This window comes from Taudactylus pleione, unplaced genomic scaffold, assembly GCF_031769625.1.
Source record: "Taudactylus pleione unplaced genomic scaffold, aTauple2 ptg000252l, whole genome shotgun sequence".
Classification (NCBI taxonomy): domain Eukaryota; kingdom Metazoa; phylum Chordata; class Amphibia; order Anura; family Myobatrachidae; genus Taudactylus; species Taudactylus pleione.
The window spans coordinates 1,392,546-1,415,307 of NW_028284654.1; the positions used below are offsets into that span (position 1 = coordinate 1,392,546).

A 22,762-nucleotide genomic window follows, 5' to 3' on the forward strand; every position below is an offset into this window, starting at 1 on the left:
TTCGAAATATCTGGGGCCTTGCATGCCTACGATGCCTACACCTGGGACGAGTTTGAGGTTGGTCGTCTTCCGGGAGCAGGGCCAGAACAATTCGCCCCAGATCTACCTGAAATTCAAAGTTTACAATGTAAAGCTTTTGAGCCACCCCAAAAGTAACATAAAACAACTTAGCTTTATGATACCATCCATAGCTGCTTACATGCCGGGGTATTGTCATGATACGTATAAACTGTAAAAAAGCCAAAAATGAGACATCAAAAATTTAGAGGGTGATTTTATGTTTGTCAAATTGGTGCAAGCCAACACATAAAATAGGCGAAACACACATTTGGCCATCGATGAAAACGACATTGCACACCGTACGTCAAATAGGGGTCAAATGGACCCCAAAAATGGAAAAGGGAAAAGCAAAACTGGTTTACATGATGAATAAGCCTCGAAAAATGCGTTAATTATTTCGCAAATGCAAGTCACTACACCAACAGTCAAAAATGCGTTAATTAGTTCGCAAATGCAAGTCACTACACCAACAGTCAAAAATGCGTTAATTAGTTCGCAAATGCAAGTCACTACACCAACAGTCAAAAATGCGGTAATTAGTTCGCAAAAGCAAGTCACTACACCAACAGTCAAAAATGCGGTAATTAGTTCGCAAATGCAAGAAAAAAAATGGACTTACCCAACTCGAATATATAAGATTTCCAAAAAAAAGGTCTTTGGGTCCGAAAGCCAAAACAAACTAAAAAAGATGAAATTAGTGTTAAAAAAAAATAGCTAACCAAAAAACAGAAGTAGACACCAATTGGCCACAAATTAGACTGCACAAAACTTACCAAATCAGGAAACGATGGCAAAAAAAACCCCAAAAAAATGCGAACGGAAAACCAAAACAACTGTAGCAAACCAAAAAAAATACAAACACCGCCAAATCCTCCAACCGCAAACAACCAAATCCAACCAACTTAACCGCCAACAATCCAACAACGCAACCTCGACTCCACACACACCAAGCCATAAATAGTGTTTATTTTCCCGCACAAATTAAGGATGAATCATAGGGACGCACAATCAATGATGCGGCCGCAAACTAAGGACGCATGTATAAATACGTCACGAAATCACATTTAATTTCTGGTTGATTTCATTCTGGAAGCAGAGACATGGCTTCAGACCAGGGAAACAATGGCCAAAATTCCGGCGGTAAGGCCTTCATGCATTTTGTCTCAATGATTCTTTTAAAACATAATATTGTGCAAGTTGTGAAGTGGCTAAATCTGCATATTTACCCAAATAGGTGAGGAGGATGACATGGAAGAGACTGCTGGCCCCAGTCAACCCGCCAAAGCTGCCAAAAAAAAAAGGCAGCCACATTTCACAAGCAAGGAGATGGAGGTTTTGACCCAGAAGTGCGTTGACATCCTGCCCCAGGCAGCCAGGAATATGAGCCAAAGCCAGAAGTGGAGAATGTGGGAGGAGGTCGCCGTTGCTGTCAATAGGGTGGGTGATTATGTCCGTCTAGCCCGGGATGTCAAACGGCGGTAAGTAAACACTTTCCCATCCTATAAACAAACCCCATTGTAAAAAAAAGGATAATGGTTCCAATTTCATTCCACAGATGGGCAGACTTCAAATATCGTCTCAAGCAAAAACTTGCCGACAGGGCTAGGCATGCAAGGGGGACAGGTGGGGGTCCCACCCCTGTGTCATTGGAGTTGACAGACTTAGAAGAGCTGACACAGGGGTGTGTGCAGGCTGTGGAGGTGTTTGGCGTGTCCAACATGGATACGGACATGCCAGACTTTGCGGCTCCTCATGTTGGCCAAGGTAAGTCTTGTGATGTCACCAACTCTGAAATGCTATTGTGCCAATATGTAGATTCTAATGTGAGTCTTTTCGCATTTTTCCTAACAGAGACAGAGGCGGATGAGTCTGCTCCAGAGGGGAGCCTTGGCCGCAGAATTTCTGCTGGCTCTGCAGGGGAGGAACCAGTACATCCGGCTGAGGACCCTGCAGAAGCCAGTCCAGGGCGTGCCCCCTCGCAGGCAGTGGGCCTCCTCACAGAACTCAATTTTAAATCGGATTTCCATACGGAGATTCTGCAGAGGATGGACGCCAGTCTGATACGGGTGGCTGAGGCCCTGGAGCAAAATGCTGCGGCCAACGTGACCATTGCTCAGGCCCTGGCGGAAAATACCAGGGCCAACATCCGCATCGCCGATGCCCTGGAGCAGCTCGTTCGCCAGCACATGGTGGAGCCGACCTCCCTTCCTGCCGGAACATCCGGATCCTCCACCTCTGGCACAACATCAGCCAATCCTCCAAATGTGCCTAGCCCTGTGCCTAGTCCAGAGGCCACAACATCTGCCTCTGGACAGGCCAGCCCGATGGCATCCCGGACCCGGTCTGGCGCCCACCCTCACCCATCCAAACGGCCGAGAAAACGGTGACAGCAATGGCGACTTTTCCCACACTCCTTCTGTGCTTGGCTCATATTCCTTTCTGGTCAAAACTTCCCTCTCCTTTCTTGTGAAATGTTTTTAATTTTGGTATTTACGTTTATGTTACCAGTTATGGCTTTTTTTTTTTTTTTAACAAATATCTTTGCCACAAAAAAAAGGCAACAAAATATTAGGCCAATTTGTTTGTGTTTAAACAATAAATTTAAAACAAAAAACTGACATTGTATTGTGACATTATTGTACAAATGGGTTACATTTAATCCTGGCCCTAAAGGCAAAAACTGACCCTCTTAAAAAAAAAAAAAGGCCTCTTTAAGGAACGTTTAAAAAATCACATAGCGATGCAAATTCCACAGTAAACCAAAAAAAAGGGGAGCTAATTAAAACATGATGACATTATTGTTACAATAGGCCATAACCAACAAATTGTGGCCAAAATAAAACACCAAAAATGTACGCTAATTGATTGTGTCATCATGACATTAGCAGCTCTGATTTCCACCTGCGTACGCTTTTGTGCTATCCCAATAAACTGCTTTCCAAACACATACCAAGCCGGTTTTCAATCCAACACTAATTACTTTACTGACCAGCCGCGATTAATCGCAGCACCATCGTTGAGTCCCGGGACGGAGGAGAAGGCCATCGCCAATGTGGTCGAGTAATCCTGACCCTAAGCTGTGCGAGCATTTTGAAGGGAAAGCGGATGTTCCAGTGACGTATGAGACGGTCCGAACACATTTGACGTTCGCATCTGCTAATGTATGTACGCCCCAAAAACGCCTCGCCACGCCTGCGTTTTTCATCTCCACCCCCGTCAACACCCAAAAACGCCCTGTTCTGTCAATCACATTTGACATGTCACTTCCTGTACGCTATTTTAGGAACGAGAGAAAAAAAGCTCGCAATCTGCCGTACGCACATGCGCAGTGTAACACCGACGCATGCGCGGTTAGTCAACATCGGAACGCAACGAGCGTACTGTTGTTAACGTGCGGCTCTGAATGAGGGCCAATGTCTTAATTGTTCATTGGTGAAAAGTGTGTATGTGCAGCCCTGCTGTGCAGAACCGAAATGTGTTGCACCTTAACGCCTGACGTGACTGAAAAGGGTGTGTGTGGTCTAATTACCATAAATTATGTTATTTGGGGGCGTGCCCATAATGGCACGCCTCCAGTTTAACGTCAGGCTGCTTCAGTTCCCATCCATTATATTTACCCTCTATGGCGGTAGTGTGCAGAAATCAGTAGGAAAATGGTACGGCCACCAATTTACTGCAGATTTGCGCATGCGCAGTAGAGAAATCATTTTAAAAAAATCTATAATTACGTCAGAATTCTCAAAGCGATATGCTACGAAAGCAGAGTTTTTTTATTTTTTTTAATTTTTTAATTTTTTTTTAAATTGTGTTTAAAATCATCCAAACTTAAGCCTAAATTTAATTTTAATATGTAAAACCCTTGAAAGCTTGGGGGCATTAGGTAACTCATTCAGATACGTTTACGTGTGTGTTCATTCCATAGCCATGGAATTGGCCTTCCTCTTTGCTGCTATAATAGCCTCCACCATTCTGGGCAGGCTTTCCAATAGATTTTGGGATATGGCTGTGGGGATTTCCATCGATTCAGCTACAACTGCACTAATGACCAGGTCCTGGCTCGCAGCTGGCGTCCCAATTCATCCAAAAGTTTGAGGTCTGGGCTCTGTGAAGGCCAATCAGTTTCTTCAAGACTAAACTCTGCAAACCATTTCTTTGATGGGCCTGGCTTTGAGCATATGGACATTGTCAAAGATCCTTCCCCAAACTGTCACCTCAAAGCTGGAAGCACATAAATATGTAGAGTGTCATTGTATGCTTTATTATTAACATTCCCCTTCCCAGAATCTAAGGCCAAACCCTAAAAAACAGTCATAGACCATTAGTTCTACTCCACAAAACGTTATAGTTGGAAGTAGACATTCAGCCAGGAGGCGTTCTTCTGGCACCTGCCAAACTTGTAATCATTCGTCTGACTGCCAAAGAATGTATTTCCACTGCTTCAACGTCCAATTGCGGTGCACTTTACACAACTCCAGTTGATGTTTTGCATTGCGCATGCTGATATGACCACACAGCCATGGAAACCCAATCCAAAAAGCTCCCGATGAACCGTTCTTCTGCCAACCTTATTTCCAGGAGCAGTTTAAAACTCAGTAGTGCACAATGCAACCAAGAACGCAATGGCAAGACTAGAATGGGTACACCGCACACCCTGTACCCATATATAGTTATACTTACCTCTCTGGAGTCTTGCATCTACCGGTGGACCGGAGCTGCAGAGCAGCAAAAATCGCAGAGAAACTGACTCTGCGGCCATTTTCCCAGTGATCTGGGCATGCACACTGGAGATGTCCCCGGGAATAAGGTGCAGGTGCCATTTTCACGGAGACCTGCCTATGTGCAGTAGACTCTGACACCAAGCTAGAGTCTACTGCGCTGCCAGAGAGGAGGGGGCCCGCATGGAAGCTGAACACGGGCCCCCTCTACTCTTAATGCGCCCCTGCAAGGGCAGACTCTTTTTCTGCGCTACTACTCTTTTCAGATGACTTTTTCATTTATTTGCTTATATCTGTCCTTCATTTTCTACTACATACAGTGCTTTATTTTTCTTCCTTTTCGTCATGTCTTTATATTAGCAGAGTTGTTTCTGTTCATTGACACGAGATAGGACACGGCTCTGTTGTGCCATCTGCCTTTCATATAGAAAGAAATGTTATGTCATGGAGATAGAAAATTAAACAACAGGCAGAAGGGCACGTGTTAGCTAATTAGTTAATTTCTTATGAAGGAGGATAGTCTCGTCTTTCATCCACCATTCATCTTCAGGTCCTTTTGATTAATGTAAATGGTTTTAACTCCCCCCACTTACAGAAAGATCGCTCTTCCATATTTTAAACTCCCATTTGACTGGTATCATACTTCTTCAAGAAACCCACTTTAAGTTTCCCTCATCCCTAGCTTCCCTAATAGAGTTTTCACTCAGGCGTTTTATTCTTCATCTGACACTAAGTAAAAAAGTAATCTTAAGGTGCATATCCACTACACGATATAAATGAACGATTGAACGATAACAACATCATTATCGTTCATCGTCCGCATTATCGTGCAGTGGATATGCCGGCAACGACCAGCGATGTCATCTGTCATCAGGTTGTGCAGGTTCGGGGATAAGGGAGGGTTCCTGCACTGAACGACATATCGTTCAGTGTGGGCACAATGGGCCCGATTCAGAGCCGCTCGCAAGCGTAGTGCGCTCGCAAGCGGCTCGATTTTATAGCCCTGCACATGCGCCGTGTCCGGCGTGCGCATGTGCGAGCCCCGCAGAGCATTGAAGTTCAGTCGCTGAGGGGCTCGCAACAAGACGGGGCGGCTGTCGATGACCGCTCGCCCCGTTTTGTTGGCAGGTAGGGGGGATGGCTGGATAAACGCAGGCATTCCCTTAGGAACGCCTGGCGTTTGTGGGCGGCCCTACAGACATCACTAGTGATATCAGTAGTGGACTTCCTGCTCTATTAGAGCAGGAAGTCCACTCGGGCTTGCGGAAGCTAGACCCTACCCCAGGGTCTTGTAGCAAGCCCGATGGTCACGATAATCGCGATGGTCTCCAGCCCGCTCGCACAAGCTGTGGGTGGTCACCCACAGCTTTGCGAGCGGCCTGGAGACAAAAAAAAAAAAACGCCCACAGACCCAGCGAGCGGCTAGCGACTGCGAGCGGGTCTGAATCAGTGCCAATATCCACTGCAATATCCAATGAACGATAACGGTGTCGTTATCGTTCAATCGTTGATTAATCTTGTTGTGGATATGCCCCATTACAGTAAATGCCTCTTTCATTGATCCTCTAAGTAAATATGTATGCTTGTTGGAACTCTACAATATAGCAACATATTGGAAACCACACTGATAAATTACTAGTTTCTTGTCTGTTATTGGTTTACGTATATAAAGGGGAATTCAGTTAGATGCAAAAAGCCGTAATTTTCGATAGGTTTTCACCTGTGCGATTTTTTTTCGCACCTAAATGAAATGATGGTTATCCCCAAACCGGTTAGAGGGCCAGCTGCAGACCTGTACCCTATTGCACAGCCGTGGTGACTTTGGGCCTGATTCAGAGCCGCTCGTAAGCGGCCGCTCATTCGTTCCGAGCGATGTTCGCCCAACTGCGCATGCGTATGGATTGTAATACGCATGCGCGAACCAGTCAGTGCGGCCGAAAATCGTGTGCTCGCTAAATAGCGAATGCCTGCTATTTTGAGTGACAGAGTGAGGCGTTTGTGGGTGGTAACAGGGGAAGGTGCTTGTAAACGGGGAGTGGAGATCAAAACGCAGGCGTGCCTAAAGGTCAAAACGGGCGTTTTAAGGGTGTGCATAATTAATAAAGCAGCGTCATCGACCACGTCACTTGGTTGTTTTATAGTCAGAACTGCTCGCATGATTGTGGTAGGAAAAACCAACCACAAGAATAGCGAGCATTTCATACGCCGTCCGATGTACTCGATTAATCTAATAAATAGCGGACATGACGTATGATGCGAGCGGCCAGGGGGCGTTTTTTTCAAAAATACGTTCGCATGTTTTGTTCGCTCGTTCAGACATAGAGGCGTGAACAGACCGCAAAGAGCGAACGGTTAATTTAAATAGCCACCCCCTTTTTCTGAACGAGCGAGCGCAAATAGCGTCCGGCTCTGAATCAGGCCCTTTGTTCGCAGTGGCTGTGCAATAATAGGCGAATGCCGCAGGAGGCGTCTTGTGTAAATGGACACCTCCTATCTGCTTCTGGGATCAGCTGCTGCATCCGAGGACGCAGCATGTGATCACTCTGCATGAACATCAGTCACCTGAGTAATCGACATGCCACCGTTTTCTGGGACTCTGCCTGACAACAAGCCTGCTCCGCCCCCAAATGGCTGCGGCCTGATTGACAGGCCGGCACTGCGAGCGAGCTGGCAGAAGGAGATCTACACTTTCACAGTACAGTGCCTGCGCATTCACAGCAATGTGTGCAACTCTGAATCAGGCCCAGAAATACCAATTGTTGTGGTAACTAACGACCTATTTCATTATTAAATGTGGATCTTTAAACTCTTTGCTTTGCCAAAATTTTGGCTCATAGAGTAAATAAAGTCATCACCTCTCAGGACAAGCCTCTGATAACACCAGACAGGCAATAGATCTTATTCACCTAGCTAAGAAATGTGGAATTCCATTTCTTATGGTGGCCCTACTTGCAGAAAATGCTTTCAACAGAGTTGATTGATCTTACGAAATCGGTATGGTATTCCCAAGCCAGCAACCCGACAGGGCAGGTAAGTACTCTATCCCTACCCCTCTCCCCCCCTTCCTTAGTGGTGGCTAACCCTAACACTCCCCCCCCACCCCCCTAGTGCCTATCCTCCGCCCGGGGGTACCACACCCTAACCCCCCTAAACCTAGGCCTCCCGGGGGGGGGGGTCCGTAACCCTAACCTCCCCCTGGGGGTGCCTAACCATAACCTCCCCCCCCAAATCCTAACCCCGCTACGCTCCCTAAAGCTAACCCTCCGCGGCTATCGCTAAGGGCACCCAGACTTAACCTCGTTCGGTCCGGCATCCTTCGGAGTTCCGGCATCAGGATTAAGATAGGCGTCGGTATTTCAACACCCATCTTAAATCCCTTGTCAGGATTCAGATGATGGTATTGAGAAGGCTGCCGGTCTCATAACTACAGTACATCCCGATCTTACATGTGTCACGCAAGCAATGGGCATGGGAGGATCATTTGTGGGAGTCATCGGTGCTCTTTATTTTAATCCAAAAGCGCCAGTCCTTTCTAATGGACGTACAGTAAATCATCTCCTTTCACCATTTATAATGGTGGGAGACAAAGCTGTCCACTGTCTCCGCTCCTATTTGCTGTAATAATAATGGAGCCACTAGCTGCTAGGATTCACCAATCTGTAGATATTATGGATCTAAAATTTGATTCTGAAGAATATATCATCTCCCTCTATGCAGACACTGGCTTATTGTACATCACTAATCCCCAAATTTATTTTCCTAATCTTCTCCATGAATTTAGCAGATTAACAATTTATAAAGTTAATACTACCAAATTGTCTCCATTGTGGACATAGGTACATCATTTTAGTGTCATTGATACCGGTGTTACCATTATATTTGTGATATTCCTAAATACATCCAGAAACGTATAACATATTTTGACTGCTACCAATTATTTTTTATAAACTCAGTTCCTCCATCCTTCATCTCGATTATAAATAGAATATGGCAGATCTATTGTTTAGAATACATTACTAGCGTTATTCATAACAGTCTAGATCAGTTTTCATTCTTTAATTTTTTGAACTCCTTCGCTATGCGGGTTCTGGACGGCGAGTCCCTTATAGAGGCTAATGACTTACACGCTAGTGACGCTAACCTTCTACCTTTTTGTTCCTTATTGGTTGCTTGATTAAAACCTTAATAAAAATTTTTTTTTTTTTTTACAAAATGTAAATAGATACAACTCGATTTTATCATCCATTCTTTGAATTTTGCAGTCTTTTTGGTGCTACTATATGTATTTGGTAAAACACATTTTTTTTGTTTTTGTTTTCCTAGGGTAAAAAAAAAAAAAAATCCTCTGCAACCTTTTTGTTTTCGAGGCGCCGGTGATGTCCGCGGCGAAAATAGGCCCAGACTGCAGGTTTTCTCAGTCCAACCGTCTCTTCCCTTGTTCATCTTCATTGCGTGATTTGCCCTCTGCTCTCGGGCTGTCTCATATGTTTCTCTATTTGTCCTTTTTGGTTTTATTAACGAACTTCAAATTTCTTCATGCTAAATTTCTTCATGCTAAATGATGGAACCAGTGCTCAGATGTGTTTAATGTTCTTGGTGTTGCCCCTGAACAACTGGTCCTAATTTAAGTCTCAAACTGGTTCGAGGCATCTTTGAATGATGAAAAAAGGATAAAATGTATTTTTAGTTTAATATGGGAGGAAGACTCCTGTTACAAGATGATGTCAGTGAAATAAATCTGATATAGATTATACCATCCAGTTGGTCATAAAATCTTGTTAATGTAAAACCTGTTTTAATAGTTTCGTTATAAGAAGTAAAATAAAATTAATTATGCTGGGCATACACGGCAAGATAAAATGTCTGTCAGACCGACAGACATTTTATCTGGCCGGCTGCCAGCCGCAGATGTCCGCGGCATACACTGTGAGAGAAATCTCTCAGTGTATAGCCCGACATCTGCGCTCCGCCCTCGGGGGAGGAGACATTTCCCTGTTCCTTCCGTAGGAAGGAGCACAGGAAATGTCTGTCTGTCGGCCGCGCTGGGCATACACTGCCCGTTGCGGCCGACAGTTACCGGGTAAATATCGCATCGGACGGGCATGCTGGACAATCCAGCATGCCTGACCGAGCAATATTTAACACTCGGTCGCCCCCCCATGCTACAATTATCGCGCCGATCCGCCGATATCGGGCGGATCGTCCCGATAATTGCAGCGTGTATGGCCAGCATAAGGAAGGTAGCCAGCTGGATATTTTGGTTATTTATTTGTTTATTTTTTTTATTTTTATTATTTTCTGCATTGAATCAGTGGCATATTGCTTAGGACTTGCTGTAAAAGGTATGCCAGGGCACATGTGTCACTCCTATTTCATGCCCCATATTTCCACCCTTCTACCTTTTCCAACCGATCTCCTACCTCTTATCTCTTATAGTGCTTACACACAGGACGATCGTCAGCGTTAACGATATCGCTGACCGATCTTCCTTTAGAAATCCTGGTGTGCTGGATGAATGATCTTGTTCATCCACACACCAAAAAAACCACCAACGACCCACAATCAATGATCACGGACTCCTATGGAGAGAGATCGATATCGTCCAGGTTGGCCTGCATGCATGGCCGATGGACGATATCATTATCGTCCATTGGGGAACGCGCATCGTTGGTCGTGGGTAAGTTGGTTGGTACTTAAAAATGAACAATAAAATGATGAAAGATATCGTTATCTTTCATTTTTAGCATACCGGGTGTACGCATCATTAGCCATACTTGCCTACTCTTCCACAACGACTAGGAGGCCCTCCAAGTCGGGGTGGCACTCCCAGCCGGCGGGATGAGTGGGCAAGTCTCTTGAGCTGGCTGCCATCTGGCCACAAGCCGTCCGCTTACCTGGTGAAAGTTGCGGTCCGAGTAGCCGATGACACGATTCACCCTGAATCGGGTGGTTATCGTGGCCCCACCTCTCACTGTACAGTGCTGGTAATAAAGGCATTGTGTAGCGGGGGGGGGGTTGAGGGAGGGGACACAATGACGGTTTTCCGAGACATGTCCGAAAAGTATGCTCTTAGCTGACTGTTGACAGCCCATACATACAGCCCATACATGCAGGGGCAGTTTTAAGAGAGGAGGGGGGCCTGTGCACAGCCTACATGTGGGCCCGACTACAGACACAGATGAAACGATTGTTTGTCATCAGTCGTGCGCATAAGCTGCACTGTGCGTGTGCAGCGGTCGCATTGCGACGACGGACGCACACGGGAATCCATTGCGAAGTGCGTGACAGGCTGTCAGCTTTGGGGGGTGGTGACGGGGCGTGCATAAATTACCCCTCTGTGATTGAATACGCAGCATGAGAGCTCTCTGCGTGCGAGCTAACCTTGCAGTGCCTGCTACTGGTCAGACTTGTTGTAAATGCACCGTACCTGGCTGATGTGCGTCGATGGTACCGATGTTTACGCAGTAGAGCGACATTGGACGGATATGGGAAGGCAGCAGCGGGCGTCTTTATGTCGGCTGTGCTATGGCAGGCATTGGCATATTTTAACAACTGCAATCCGTAGGCAACTGCTGTTGCAATTGCAAAGTACGGTCCCTATTATTTTCTTCAAGCAACAACGCAGCAGAACCCTTTTAAGGCATAGACATTGCCAACAAACAGTGGCAGCAGCCATTTTCTTGATCCAACTCTGTTTCCCTCCTTTCTCATGCCTTAGTGATGTCGCCAGTTCCTAGTGCATTGATAGGCTGCAATTCGCCTGAATGCATTACTCAGCCCCCCAAAATGGCTGCCTCAACTCTGTGTGTAGGGCACAGTTACAGTTCAGTCCGACTGTTCAGTTTCCAACAAGTAGATTATTGTGTACATGTGTGCTGAAAATGATATTATGAATAACAATGTTTGGGCCAAAGGGAATTTTAGAGGTTTTGGATCGTGCAAACAGCTTCCTTGTTTTATAATACAGACAAGAAGAACCCTTTGGCTAAACAGCCCCTTATCTCCTTTATTTGTGTCTGCATGTGTTTCATTTTCAGTTCCAAACTGTTTTGAAAAGAAGCTATTCTCCGAGTTCTGCCAGACGCGAAGAAGTAAATTGCACTTGGACGAATGTTTTATTTAATTTTATTTGTACCTTGTGTATGAGTTGTTGCATTTTCGACGCTATTACTCCTGGAATCCTGAAAGGCTGGGAGATTTATTAAGTATTATACGCTGGGAATAGAAAGGTTGCTTTAGGTAATTTAAAACACGTTAACAGTAGACACAAAGTAAAATAACACACTTGGTGTTAAACATATTAGTTATGTTTACATTAAGTATTATTCAATTTTTATAAAGTGATGTGGAGATGTAGCGCAGATGGATAAACACAGTTAGCGAAAATATATTATCTGTCATTGAGATACTCAAAGCCCGGGACCTGCCTGTGCTGGTTTACATTCAGATGCGTTCTGACAAGGAGGACTGTGCTCAAGCGACCTTTTGTTGCTCGGTGGAAAGAATCACACCTATTGGCTGAGTAATTGCTCTATTCAGCAAAGGCCCCCGTTGACGTTCGGTCGGGCTGCAGTCGCTATGGCGGATTGCACCATGTTTTCACACCAAGCTTTTAAATTCAAACTTTATTGAAATTTGAACATAAAAGATCAGTCGCCCAAAGCTGAAAACTCCTTTTTGTGTTGCATTTTGTGCAGAATTCGCCTTTTGCACTTGCAGGTATTGGAAAATGTGTTACTTTGCTACTTTGTCCCAACGAATGCTCAAAAGATACTTGTTTTTTTTTTTTATGTGGCTTCTAAATGATCATTCTTCCCTCACAGTCTTATTGCTATAAGCTATTGGTAGAACCCGTTTGGTTACGATAGGTGCCAACGGAATGTGAAATGGATGTTAGGAGCTCATTCAGTCCTGCTCGCAAGATGCGGCCGCTCACTGGCAAAAAGGAACCGGATATTTAAATTAAACGCTCACACTGCGTGGTGTAAGGACGCCCTCTATGTCTTAGCGTGCTACGGCACTGAGCACTCGCTAGTGTATAAAGACGCCCCCTTTCCACTCGCAACACAAGTCATCTCCTCGAATTGTAGGATAATTGTCGGTAACATCGAGAGCCATCGGAGCTGTTCGCAGCCCTTGAGGTAGCCTTACCCCGCCGCAAGCACTGCGATCAGTGCTGGCTGAAATACAAGCAGGTGACGTGTACAATGACGCTAATTTGCTAATTATGCACGACCTGACACGCCTGCGTCCGCAACACCACTCCCCTGTTACCACCCACAAACGGTACTATCTGTCAGTCAAGGTAGCGGACAGCCTGTGTACTACGAGTGCACGATTCCCCATCGCTGAGACTGACTTGCGCACGTGCACTGCCAATTATATGCATGCGCACTGAGCAACAATCACCCGGCAGCGAGCGGCTCTGAATCAGGTCCTTAGCCCACACAGATGTCCTTAACCAGGATGGTTGGTTTATTTGGCAACAGCAGATTACACAGGGCTAACTGTGGTGACAGCGGTGATAGCAGTGGGTAACGGTAACCGCAGCTGGTCTCTACAGAGGCGCCACTGTACAGGAGGAGACGGTGCAGAAGCGCACTCCTCTCCAACAAGTCTGCATTATCATGGTAAACCAGCAAATTTAACAACCTGCGATATACGGACATTGGCGCGGCCTCGGCGATTTAGCCTCTAGATTTAAAGCGACAATTTGTTTTAAGGCAAAACCAGATTAGTCTTGTCTACAAAACAAATTGGCGTTTTAAATCTAGTGGCTATGTTGCCGAAATCATGCAGGTGCCTGCAAATCGCAGTCTATTATATTAGGGGCCATAGTCATAAAGACGACTACGGAACATTGATTAAGTGTCTGGTTGAAAACACAACTTTATTCTAATAGCTTAGAATAAAACACTTTAGTTATTGCATGTATACCATCTATCTCTGTACGCAGGCTTTGGTTTGTTAATGCATAGTGGTGACTGTTCAAACCGTTTCACATGTAATTGGCAAAATAATTATACAACACCTTAGCGCATCCAGGTAAAGCAGCCTCTAGTGGACACACGTGGGTACCTTAAACCCCTAAAACAAACTCTTGACAAAATACAAAATATGTGTGACTACTAGGGCACGCTATAATACTTTTCTTATGCATTTAAAAGATTATTTCTAATGGTTTTATATAAATAAAATTAATACTAATCTTCAATCCTATTAGAATCCTAATAATAAATATATGTGTACACACGAAGGTCCTTATTTAGAGATGGATGCAGTGTAAATGGTGCATGTAAGCACCCAATGCTTTCATTGCATCCGTGACGGCCGATGTGTGCCTATGGTGCGTCTTAATGCGCACAGTGGCGGATTAGCACCACAGCCGGTGGGCATCTCTGTACGATTCCCATCGCTTAGCGTAAAGAGGCAGTCGCGCTGCTGCAATAGACGCAGTCGCGGTTTCAGTAGCGTGGCACCTCTGCATCAGGCCCTGAGTGGCCAAGTTATTATGACCACTGGGTTAGACTTTTTGCCCAGCTTGAATTCTTCTAGGCATGGATTCTACTAATGATCGGTATGCTTCGTGGGGGATTACCACATATGCATCTTCCAGTTCCTGTGGTTTGATTGTAGCGGATCCAGTAGGATCTATGCTTTCTTTCTGTTGTCTCCATAACCCTCACCCTACCATTTGCATTGTGTGATTGAAAATATGATTCATCAGTCATCGCATGGCCGGTTTCCAATCGCTCCAATTCCTGTGTCCTTGAGGAAACTGGTGGCGGCTCACCCTGTTTTCAGCAGGTAGCAGTGACATTCTGTTTATGTGACCAGAATTATGGATGTAATGTGTGGCATATTGTTCGCGGAGAGGCCGTCGGAATTGCTCCCTGATTCAGGTGATCTGTAATTTGATGCAATGTTGCCGTCCGCCACCCTTGAACAATTCACCAGTGCAGCCATCTTGCTAAGGCTCACACCGCTGCTGCAAGCACCAGCAACCGTTCACAGTCCATCAGATCGCGCCACTTTCCCATTATTTCATGAGTGATGCCCATCCTTAGTCTCTGTATACCGTCGCTTTTCCGTTCTTATACAGATTCAGACATCGTACGTCGGCATTATCGGCGGCATAGCTACTCTGCATAAAATCGCCTGGTGGCCATAATAATATATGTCTTTACCAACAGGTTAATTGGCTGCTGACAAAGTTGATGTCAGCGTGTGGTAGGGAATGTTGCACTATGAGCTCCAATGGGGCAAGGACTGACGTGAATTATTAAACCTCACTGTACAGCGCTGCGAAATGCGCTGGGGCTATATAAATAAACAAAAGAATATAGGGTATTTTCTAAAAATTAAAACAGTTTGTTAAGGGCACTGGTGCATCTCAGAATAACAATGTCAAAGTAATATAGTTGTCTTAGGGCATTAATTTCACGCTGTGCCTTACCCAGTGGCCGTCTCAATGCCAAGAACGCCACAGAGTAATGATGCATCCGTACCGGCTTCCCTAACATGTGCATTGATTTTTCTGTTTGTGCCCAACGGATATATAGTAGTACATCCATGTGGATGCGTTCGGCACCCCAGCGGTCATTACGTAAGTAGCTGCAGGCAGTGTGAGCCTTGGATTGTACAAGACAATTAATTGTAACCAATCCGAACTCTTTCTGCTATTTCTGTACTGAAGATTCTGTTATGCTCGTAGCCTTCTCTTTGCTAGAATGCAATACCACAGCCAGGCATTAAATGTGACGTCTTTCGATCTGAATGTTCGGTTTCTTTGTTGTCCTTTTTTTTTTTTTTTTGCTTTTATTATTAACATGTTACATAACCTAAATCACTTGTAGTCTGATCAATTTGGAACATAGGATAATTGGTGTTAGGGGTCACAGAGGCTAGCAATGTGCAGATCTGTGTTGCAGACCTCATTATATCAGGGTAGGGCAGTAATAAGTGATATGTCCAGACTGCAGAATACATATTTTAATGGGGGATATAGAGATATGAGAGATCACTGGAGCAAGGTAACTAAACTATATATGTATTGTGTCAAATAGGAGGAATGAGAACTCCACTTGTTTTCTCACTTAGATGAGCTGGAGGAATGAGTATTGTATTCTCCGTATCAGATACGGATTCTGCTGCTGAGCAGTGTTGAGGTCTCACCTGGCACCTAGTGGTGGCTCAGAATGCAAAGCCAATCACAGCAACTCAGTGTTAGGAGCAATGAAGTGTCCAAGGGGTCTATTTACTAAGCCTTGGATGGAGATAAAGTGATCGGAGATAAAGTACCAGCCAACCAGCTCCTAACTCTCATTTTTCAAACACAGCCTGTGACATGGCAGTTAGGAGCTGATCTCCATTCATTTTATCTCCATCCAAAGCTTAGTAAATAGACTCTCAGGTCCCTGTGAGTCACTTTGAAAGGTTCCTCCACCATGATATAGGGGTATATTTACTAAAGTGAGAGTTTTTAGAAGTGGATTCTAGCTATTATCTTCTAGAAGGTGCTAGTTAAATTAAGTAGAATCTGATTGGTTGCTATGGGCAACATCTCCACTTCTAAAAACTCTCACTTTAGTAAATATACACCATAGAGTAGGGTTAGGTAACGCTTTTCTCTTTGGGTGCTCACCTCTATTACAACATTTATAAACATTTAAAAAAAGTTATAAGTGGGTGCTAAACAAGTAAAGCTGGGTACACACTAGACCATATGTCATCTGATCCCGCGGATTGGGCAGACATATCGGGCACATAGGTAGCCTGGAGGAGAAGGCTTGCTTCAGTATCTGTTATTAGACTGTGGGCAGGGCAACTGTGTCATGGTTCACTCACCGTAGGCCCATGCTTTATTGGCTACGCTTGGGTTCTCCAATTTGGAGAAGATCTAGCGCACCAAATAGGTCTCCAGTGGGGGGAGGGGCACAAGGGTGGAGGAGCAACTTGTGGCACTAGTGCCAAGGGTTCCCAACTCCTAGGATAGAATTTTGAAGTTATACATTCAGAAGCACTGTACATAACCTCAAACATGCCTATATTTTCAGGACATTTCCAATTTTATAAGTTCAGATAAGCATGGCACACAAAATAGTGTGTAGCCCAGGGGTAAGGGGTAAATGCATGGGTGGGAGGCTCAGACACTAATCATAAATTGTAATCCTAAACATGAAAACAGAGGCAAAGAGATCGGGAGATTCTTGAAGTGTGTAAATTCTTAGCTAACGTGTGTATCGTTCTTATTGTATACAGAGGGTGACCAGACAGAAGATGTCTTCGGGCTAAACGGACAAATAGAACACAAGCTCTCTTTCCTGCGAGAGAATGTTCCAGCTGATGTGAATCTGGTTCTGATTGGTCATTCGATCGGTTGTTACATCATACTGGAGATGATGAAGAGATCTGCAGACCTAAAGGTAAGTCATTTTTTGGAGGCGCACTGGTTACCCTGCAGGTATACAAAAGGGCCAAATTCAATTCAGTGCGATGATGAATAGCTGCTGGAGTTAGCTCCCGAAGCTATTCATTACACCGCGCTGTTTGGGTGGCTAAAGAATTTCTCCTCGCACCCCCCTGGGGATGCAAGGAGAAATCCGGCAAAAGTGCCGGGCACGCAGCTGTTTGCCGGCTTAGCGCCGTGCCAACAGCCACGCGCCCGGAACTTTAGTCAGAGAATGCCGGTTACCGCGCCTTAACACTCAGGTTAAGTTGGGAGAACCGCCATTCTCTGACTTAACCAATTCCCGACCAGACACACAGCGCGCTGTATTGGATAGGTGAAGGAGCTCCCTCCCACTGCTATTCATCATCGCACTGAACTGAATGCGGCTCAATGAGAGGAAGAGATTTGCCAGAGCTCAGGTAAGGTGTAGCCCTGCTACCTGAATCTGGGATGCAGGAAGAGGTGTGGACAGCTTGAGCTGTAAGATGCAGCAAAGTAAGCAACTTAGGGCCTTATTCAGAGATGGGCACTAGAGGCACCGCCGCGGCTGTGTGAAATAATGCTAATGCTGCAGGAGGCATCTAGATGGTAAAGACGCCCACTGCCAGCATTGCTGATCCAAGGGCTGCATTCGAAGACGTAGTGTTCGAACTAAAAAGAGACCTTTGCTCGCAGCATCGGCCATCTGAGTAAGCCTAATGCTACTAATGCTAAAGCACCAATGCTACTAAAGCATTGGTGATGACAGTGGGGCCGCCCCCAAATGGCAGGTGTTCCTTTGGGAACGCCTCCGTTTGGCCAGCCACCCCCCCTGCCCGCCTACCAAACGGGGCGAGCTGTCAATCACCATCGACAGCTCGGCCCCTTTGGTGCGAGACCCGGAGCGACGGAGCACCCGTCGCTAGCCGGGTCTCGCGCATGCGCACGACGGAGCTGGCTCCGTCATGCGCATGCCCAGTGGGCAAACATCAACCCGGTTGCGAGCGCTCAGCGCTTGCGACCGGGTCTGAATCAGGCCCTATGTTCCCTACCACATGCTCACACTCATTCACTAGGGTTCCTTTTTGTTGGAAGCCAATTAACCTAAAATAAATTTTTTGGAGTGTTGGAGGAAACCGGAGTACCCGGAGGAAACCCATGCAAGCACAGGGAGAATATACAAACTCCACACAGTTAGGGCCGTAGTGGGAATCGAACTCAAGACGTCAGTGCTGTGAGGCAGTTATGCTAACCATTACACCGTCTGTGCTGCCCGCAGTACGATATATCGGGCCGACATATCGCTCGGCTACACATCGTTAACTGTTAATCAGCCATGCAGTCTTCATGCCGAAGGTCATCCATCCTTTATTATTCAAGGTCCATAGGGAGTCCACAGGGATACCATGGGGGAAATGTGGTTGGAGTGATCCAGGCATCAAACAGTTAAGCTTTCAGCTCCCAGGATGCCTCGGGTCCTTCTCCACATATGCCCCGCCCGTAGCCACATACGTTTTGTGCGGCAGGATTGTGATGCACCTTTATAACAGGGGGACTGCTCAGGCAGTCCCAAGCTTTTATTTTATGTTTTATTTGTTTATTTTTACTACAGAGCAAGCAGCGCTAGGCGTTCTAAAGGAAGCCTATGCTGCTGCCCCATCTACCCCTGCCGGCGCCACAACACTAGTAACCGGACTGGTGATTTTGGCGGGTACCAGCGGAGCTTGGCTAGCGGCGATGCTGGGCCCCGGGACTGTAGCCGGAAGCATGGGGACGCAGGTAAGATGGTTGCTCGCTCGCGGGGAACCACGTGGAAGTCTGTACCTCCGGCGGTTGGAGACCTGCCGGAGGTTGCTGTAGTGGGGCGACCGGTGCGTCCACTCCCCCACTAGACCACCGGGGCATGTGAGTCTGGCGCAGGGGACAGTGATGGTGGCCATATTTATAAAGCCAGCGCACCTGGGGGGTTAATACAGCATAGAGGAGGTAGGCTCTCACCGGCAGCCCCTCCCCAGCCCAGATGCCGATCTAGCTGAAGTTTTCCCGTGTCTGGGTTGCTCCTCCTGCCCTCCTCTGTATATGAGATGCCCAGCGACCTCTACCAATGCTCTACTGAAGCTGCTGGTCTCAGGAGGTTTTGGGTCTAGTCTCCCTGTATACCTCTCTCCAGAGGCCAGGTTATACAGCGCTCATATCCTACCAAACCTTGTGTTTTGAGTAGTTGATTCAGAGCCCATTGCAAGTATATTGTATATGCATTGTATGTGACTTTTGCTAGCTTTGCTGTATTGATCTACTGCCTGTATTTTCTGTACTGTCAGTTATAACTATAACTGCTATTTCTTCTCAATGCTACAGGTGTGTGGGGAATTTTTTTTTCCTCTCTATTGTACTTCACATTGATTGATACCTGTGAAGGCAGCCACATTTACACTTATTTATTATGTCTAAAGGTAAGGGTAAACAGGATGCTGAGGCCACGTTGCTAAATTCATGTAAAAGCTGTTTGGCGGGCTTGTCCTCTCAGGTTTTTATACAGGATGGTTTGTGTGCTATTTGTTATAAAGAACCACCTCACTAGTCCAGTCTACCAGCACCTGTACAGGAGCCACCCTGGGTGTCCTCCTTGTCTCAGGTTATGACGCAGCTAGTGGACCATTTGGCTGCTCCCACGCTGCCTCCCACAGCAGTTCCAGCCTGCTATGTTTGCCCCCTTATGCTGGTTGGATGTTTATGCCCACTCTAGTTAGAGTATGGCTCAGTCAGCTGCTGCGTTTCAGCAAATGTTGCAGGTAAACAGACTGGTAGCCATTAAAGCGCCTAAGCTGACAATATAAATTTGTCAGTCCACCCAGCATGTAGATTCAGACGCATCATCAGATGAGTCAGATGATGCACCGGGTTCTTCTCCAGGGTCTATCTCAGGAAAGGAGGACCATCCATCTACAGTGGATGTCCCTTCTTTGGTGAGGCTGCGGCCTGGGTATCCAAGGCTGTTGAAGAATGGACAGGAACATTGGAAGACACTCTACCAAATGCTACCAGAGAACAGCGGATGTCTCCCACATACGAGAAGCGGCCTCCTATTTGGGTGAAGCTGCAATAGATACTGGGCTCCTGGCTGCTAAAGCATCGGCAGCTTTGGTTGTTGCTTTGGTTAAAGTCCTGGAAAGCAGATGCGGGATCAAAGAAAGCTCTGGAATCCTTGCCCTTTTATGGAAACATACTTTTTGGAGGATAATTGGATAAGATAGTGGCTACTCTGGCAGCCTCAAGATCTGCAGGTCTGCTATCAACAGCTACATCAAAACCTAGGCAGTCCTCTTTTCGGTCCTTTCACCCTCAGGGAAGAACAAAAGGACAGCCTTTCTCCAGACCATCTAGTTCTTGCAGGGCCACCAAGCCACAAACTAAGAGGTCTTGGCCTGTCGGACATCCAGCTTTCAAACCAAACGACAAACCCTCCACCTGATGGGGCGGACCTCCTCCTGGGGGATCATTTTGCGGACTCCTGGCATCAAACCACAACAGACGCCTGTGTCCGAGAAGTGGTCTCTCAGGGGTTTGCCCTCACCTTCTGGAGGCATCCTCCTCAGAAGTTATTTTTTTGTAAGACTCCCCCATCAGATTCTATCAAGGCTTTGGCCCTCTAGGAGGCCATTTGTTCCCTGTTGTGAGCAGGGGTAATAATCCCGGTTCCTGTGGTTCAACAAGGAAAGGGTTATTATTTCAATCTGTCTTTGCTTCAGAAATCAAATGGGTCTCATCTCCTATTCTGAATCTGAAAACTCTCAACAAGTTTATCCAAGTTCCGTATGGAGACTCTTCGATCAATTATTCTGGCAATGGAACCTGGGGATTTTATGACTTCCCTGGGCATTCAGGATGCATATCTGCATGTGCCTATTATACCATCCCACTAACAATTTCTCCGATTTGCTGTCCTACAGCAACATTACCAATTCCAGGCACTTCCCTTTGGTCTGTCAAAGGCCCCTCTGGTCTTCACCAAAATAATGGCGGTTAAGAAGGCCCACCTCAGGTGTCAGGGAGTCAGAATACTGCCATACTTGGACAATGACCTCATATTGGCACAGTCTTCAGCTGATTTACACCATCTCCAGTTGACCATTGCCTGCCTACAGACGCACAGCTGGATCATCAATAGGAAGAAGTCCTCCCTTTCTCCAATAAAGCAGATGTTACATCTGGGGGCACTTCTGGATTCTAAGACACAAAGGGTGTTTCTACCAGGGGACAAGATTTCTGCCCTATTATTGCGAGTGCGCAAAATGCTCCACAATCAAAGGCTATCCATTCTATCAACGATGCAGGTCCTGGGGTCAATGGTATCCACCTTCGACATGGTGGAATATGCTCAGTTCCACTCCAGGCCTCTGCAACAATTGATTCTGTTCCGGTGGAACGGGCAGTATCATCTAATGCGGTCCCAGAGGATCCTTCTCACTCCGGAGGTTTGGCTCTCTCGCGGTGGCTACAAAGGTCTCATCTGACCCGGGGTAGCCCATTTTGGATTCCAAATTAGGTGCTCCTCACCACAAATGCCAGTCTTTACAGATGGGGGTGGTGACAGGTCACCATACCTTTCAGGGAAGATGGGCAAATCAGGAAATTCACCATCCCATAAACATCCTGGAGCTTTGTGCAGTATACAAAGTGCTCATCCTGGCACAGGACCTCCTCCAATGCTAGCCGGTCTAGATCCAGTCTGACAATGCCACCACAGCAGCCTATCTCAATCATCAGGGAGGCACGCAAAGTCACGCAGCCATGAAGGAAGTGGCAAACATTCTGATCTGGGCAGAACATCATCTTCCGGCTATCTTGGCAATATTCAGCCCAGGAGTCCTCAACTGAGAAGCGCAGTTTCGAAGTCATCAGGATATACACGCTGGAGACTGTGCTCTCCACCCGGGAGTTTTTCAACTTCTGGTGAACAAATGGTGCCTACCAAACGGAGACCTCATGACCTCACGTCACAACCACAAAGTCCCCTGGTCCAGGACCAGAGATCCCTCAGCCACCTTCGTGGACGCACTGGCAGTGAGGTGGGACTTCAAGCTGGCATACCTCTTTCCTCTGATTTCCATCCTCCCAAGGGTCCTCTGGAAATTCAAGGAAGGCGGCACAGTAGTACTGGTGGCTCCTGCTTGGCCCGGGCGCCATTGGTTCACCGACATACGGAATCTATACACTTGTTTCCTCTCCGTCTGTGGTCAGATCTGTTAGTGCAGGGTCCCTGATTGCATCCGGACCTACCTCATCTGTCTTCGACGGCGTGGCTCTTGAGTCTTCCATCATAAGAGCCAAAGGTTTCTCCAGCTCTGTGATTCAGACAATGCTTAGGGAACGAAAGCCTTCCTCTGCCCGCATCTATTACAGAATTTGGCACTACTTTGATCAATGTTGTTCCCACAGAAAGTATGACCCTAAGGTTTTTAGGGTTTCCAAGGTACTTTCTTTTCTCCTTGCTGTGTTAGACCTTAGTCTCTGCCTGGCCATCCTTTGAGTACAGGTTTCTGTGCTGTCAGTTTGG

The 22,762-nt window shown here is 46.3% G+C and overlaps 1 protein-coding gene across 1 annotated transcript in view; it reads left to right on the forward strand.

Annotated features, from left to right (window-relative positions):
• Nucleotides 1-22,762, forward strand: part of LDAH (lipid droplet associated hydrolase) — a 248,684-nt gene that overhangs the window by 83,930 nt on the left and 141,992 nt on the right. Inside the window, exon 4 of the mRNA XM_088480275.1 lies at nt 17,037-17,200. Within this exon, the coding sequence (XP_088336401.1) occupies nt 17,037-17,200 (164 nt within the window). The remainder of the gene's footprint in view (nt 1-17,036; nt 17,201-22,762) is intronic.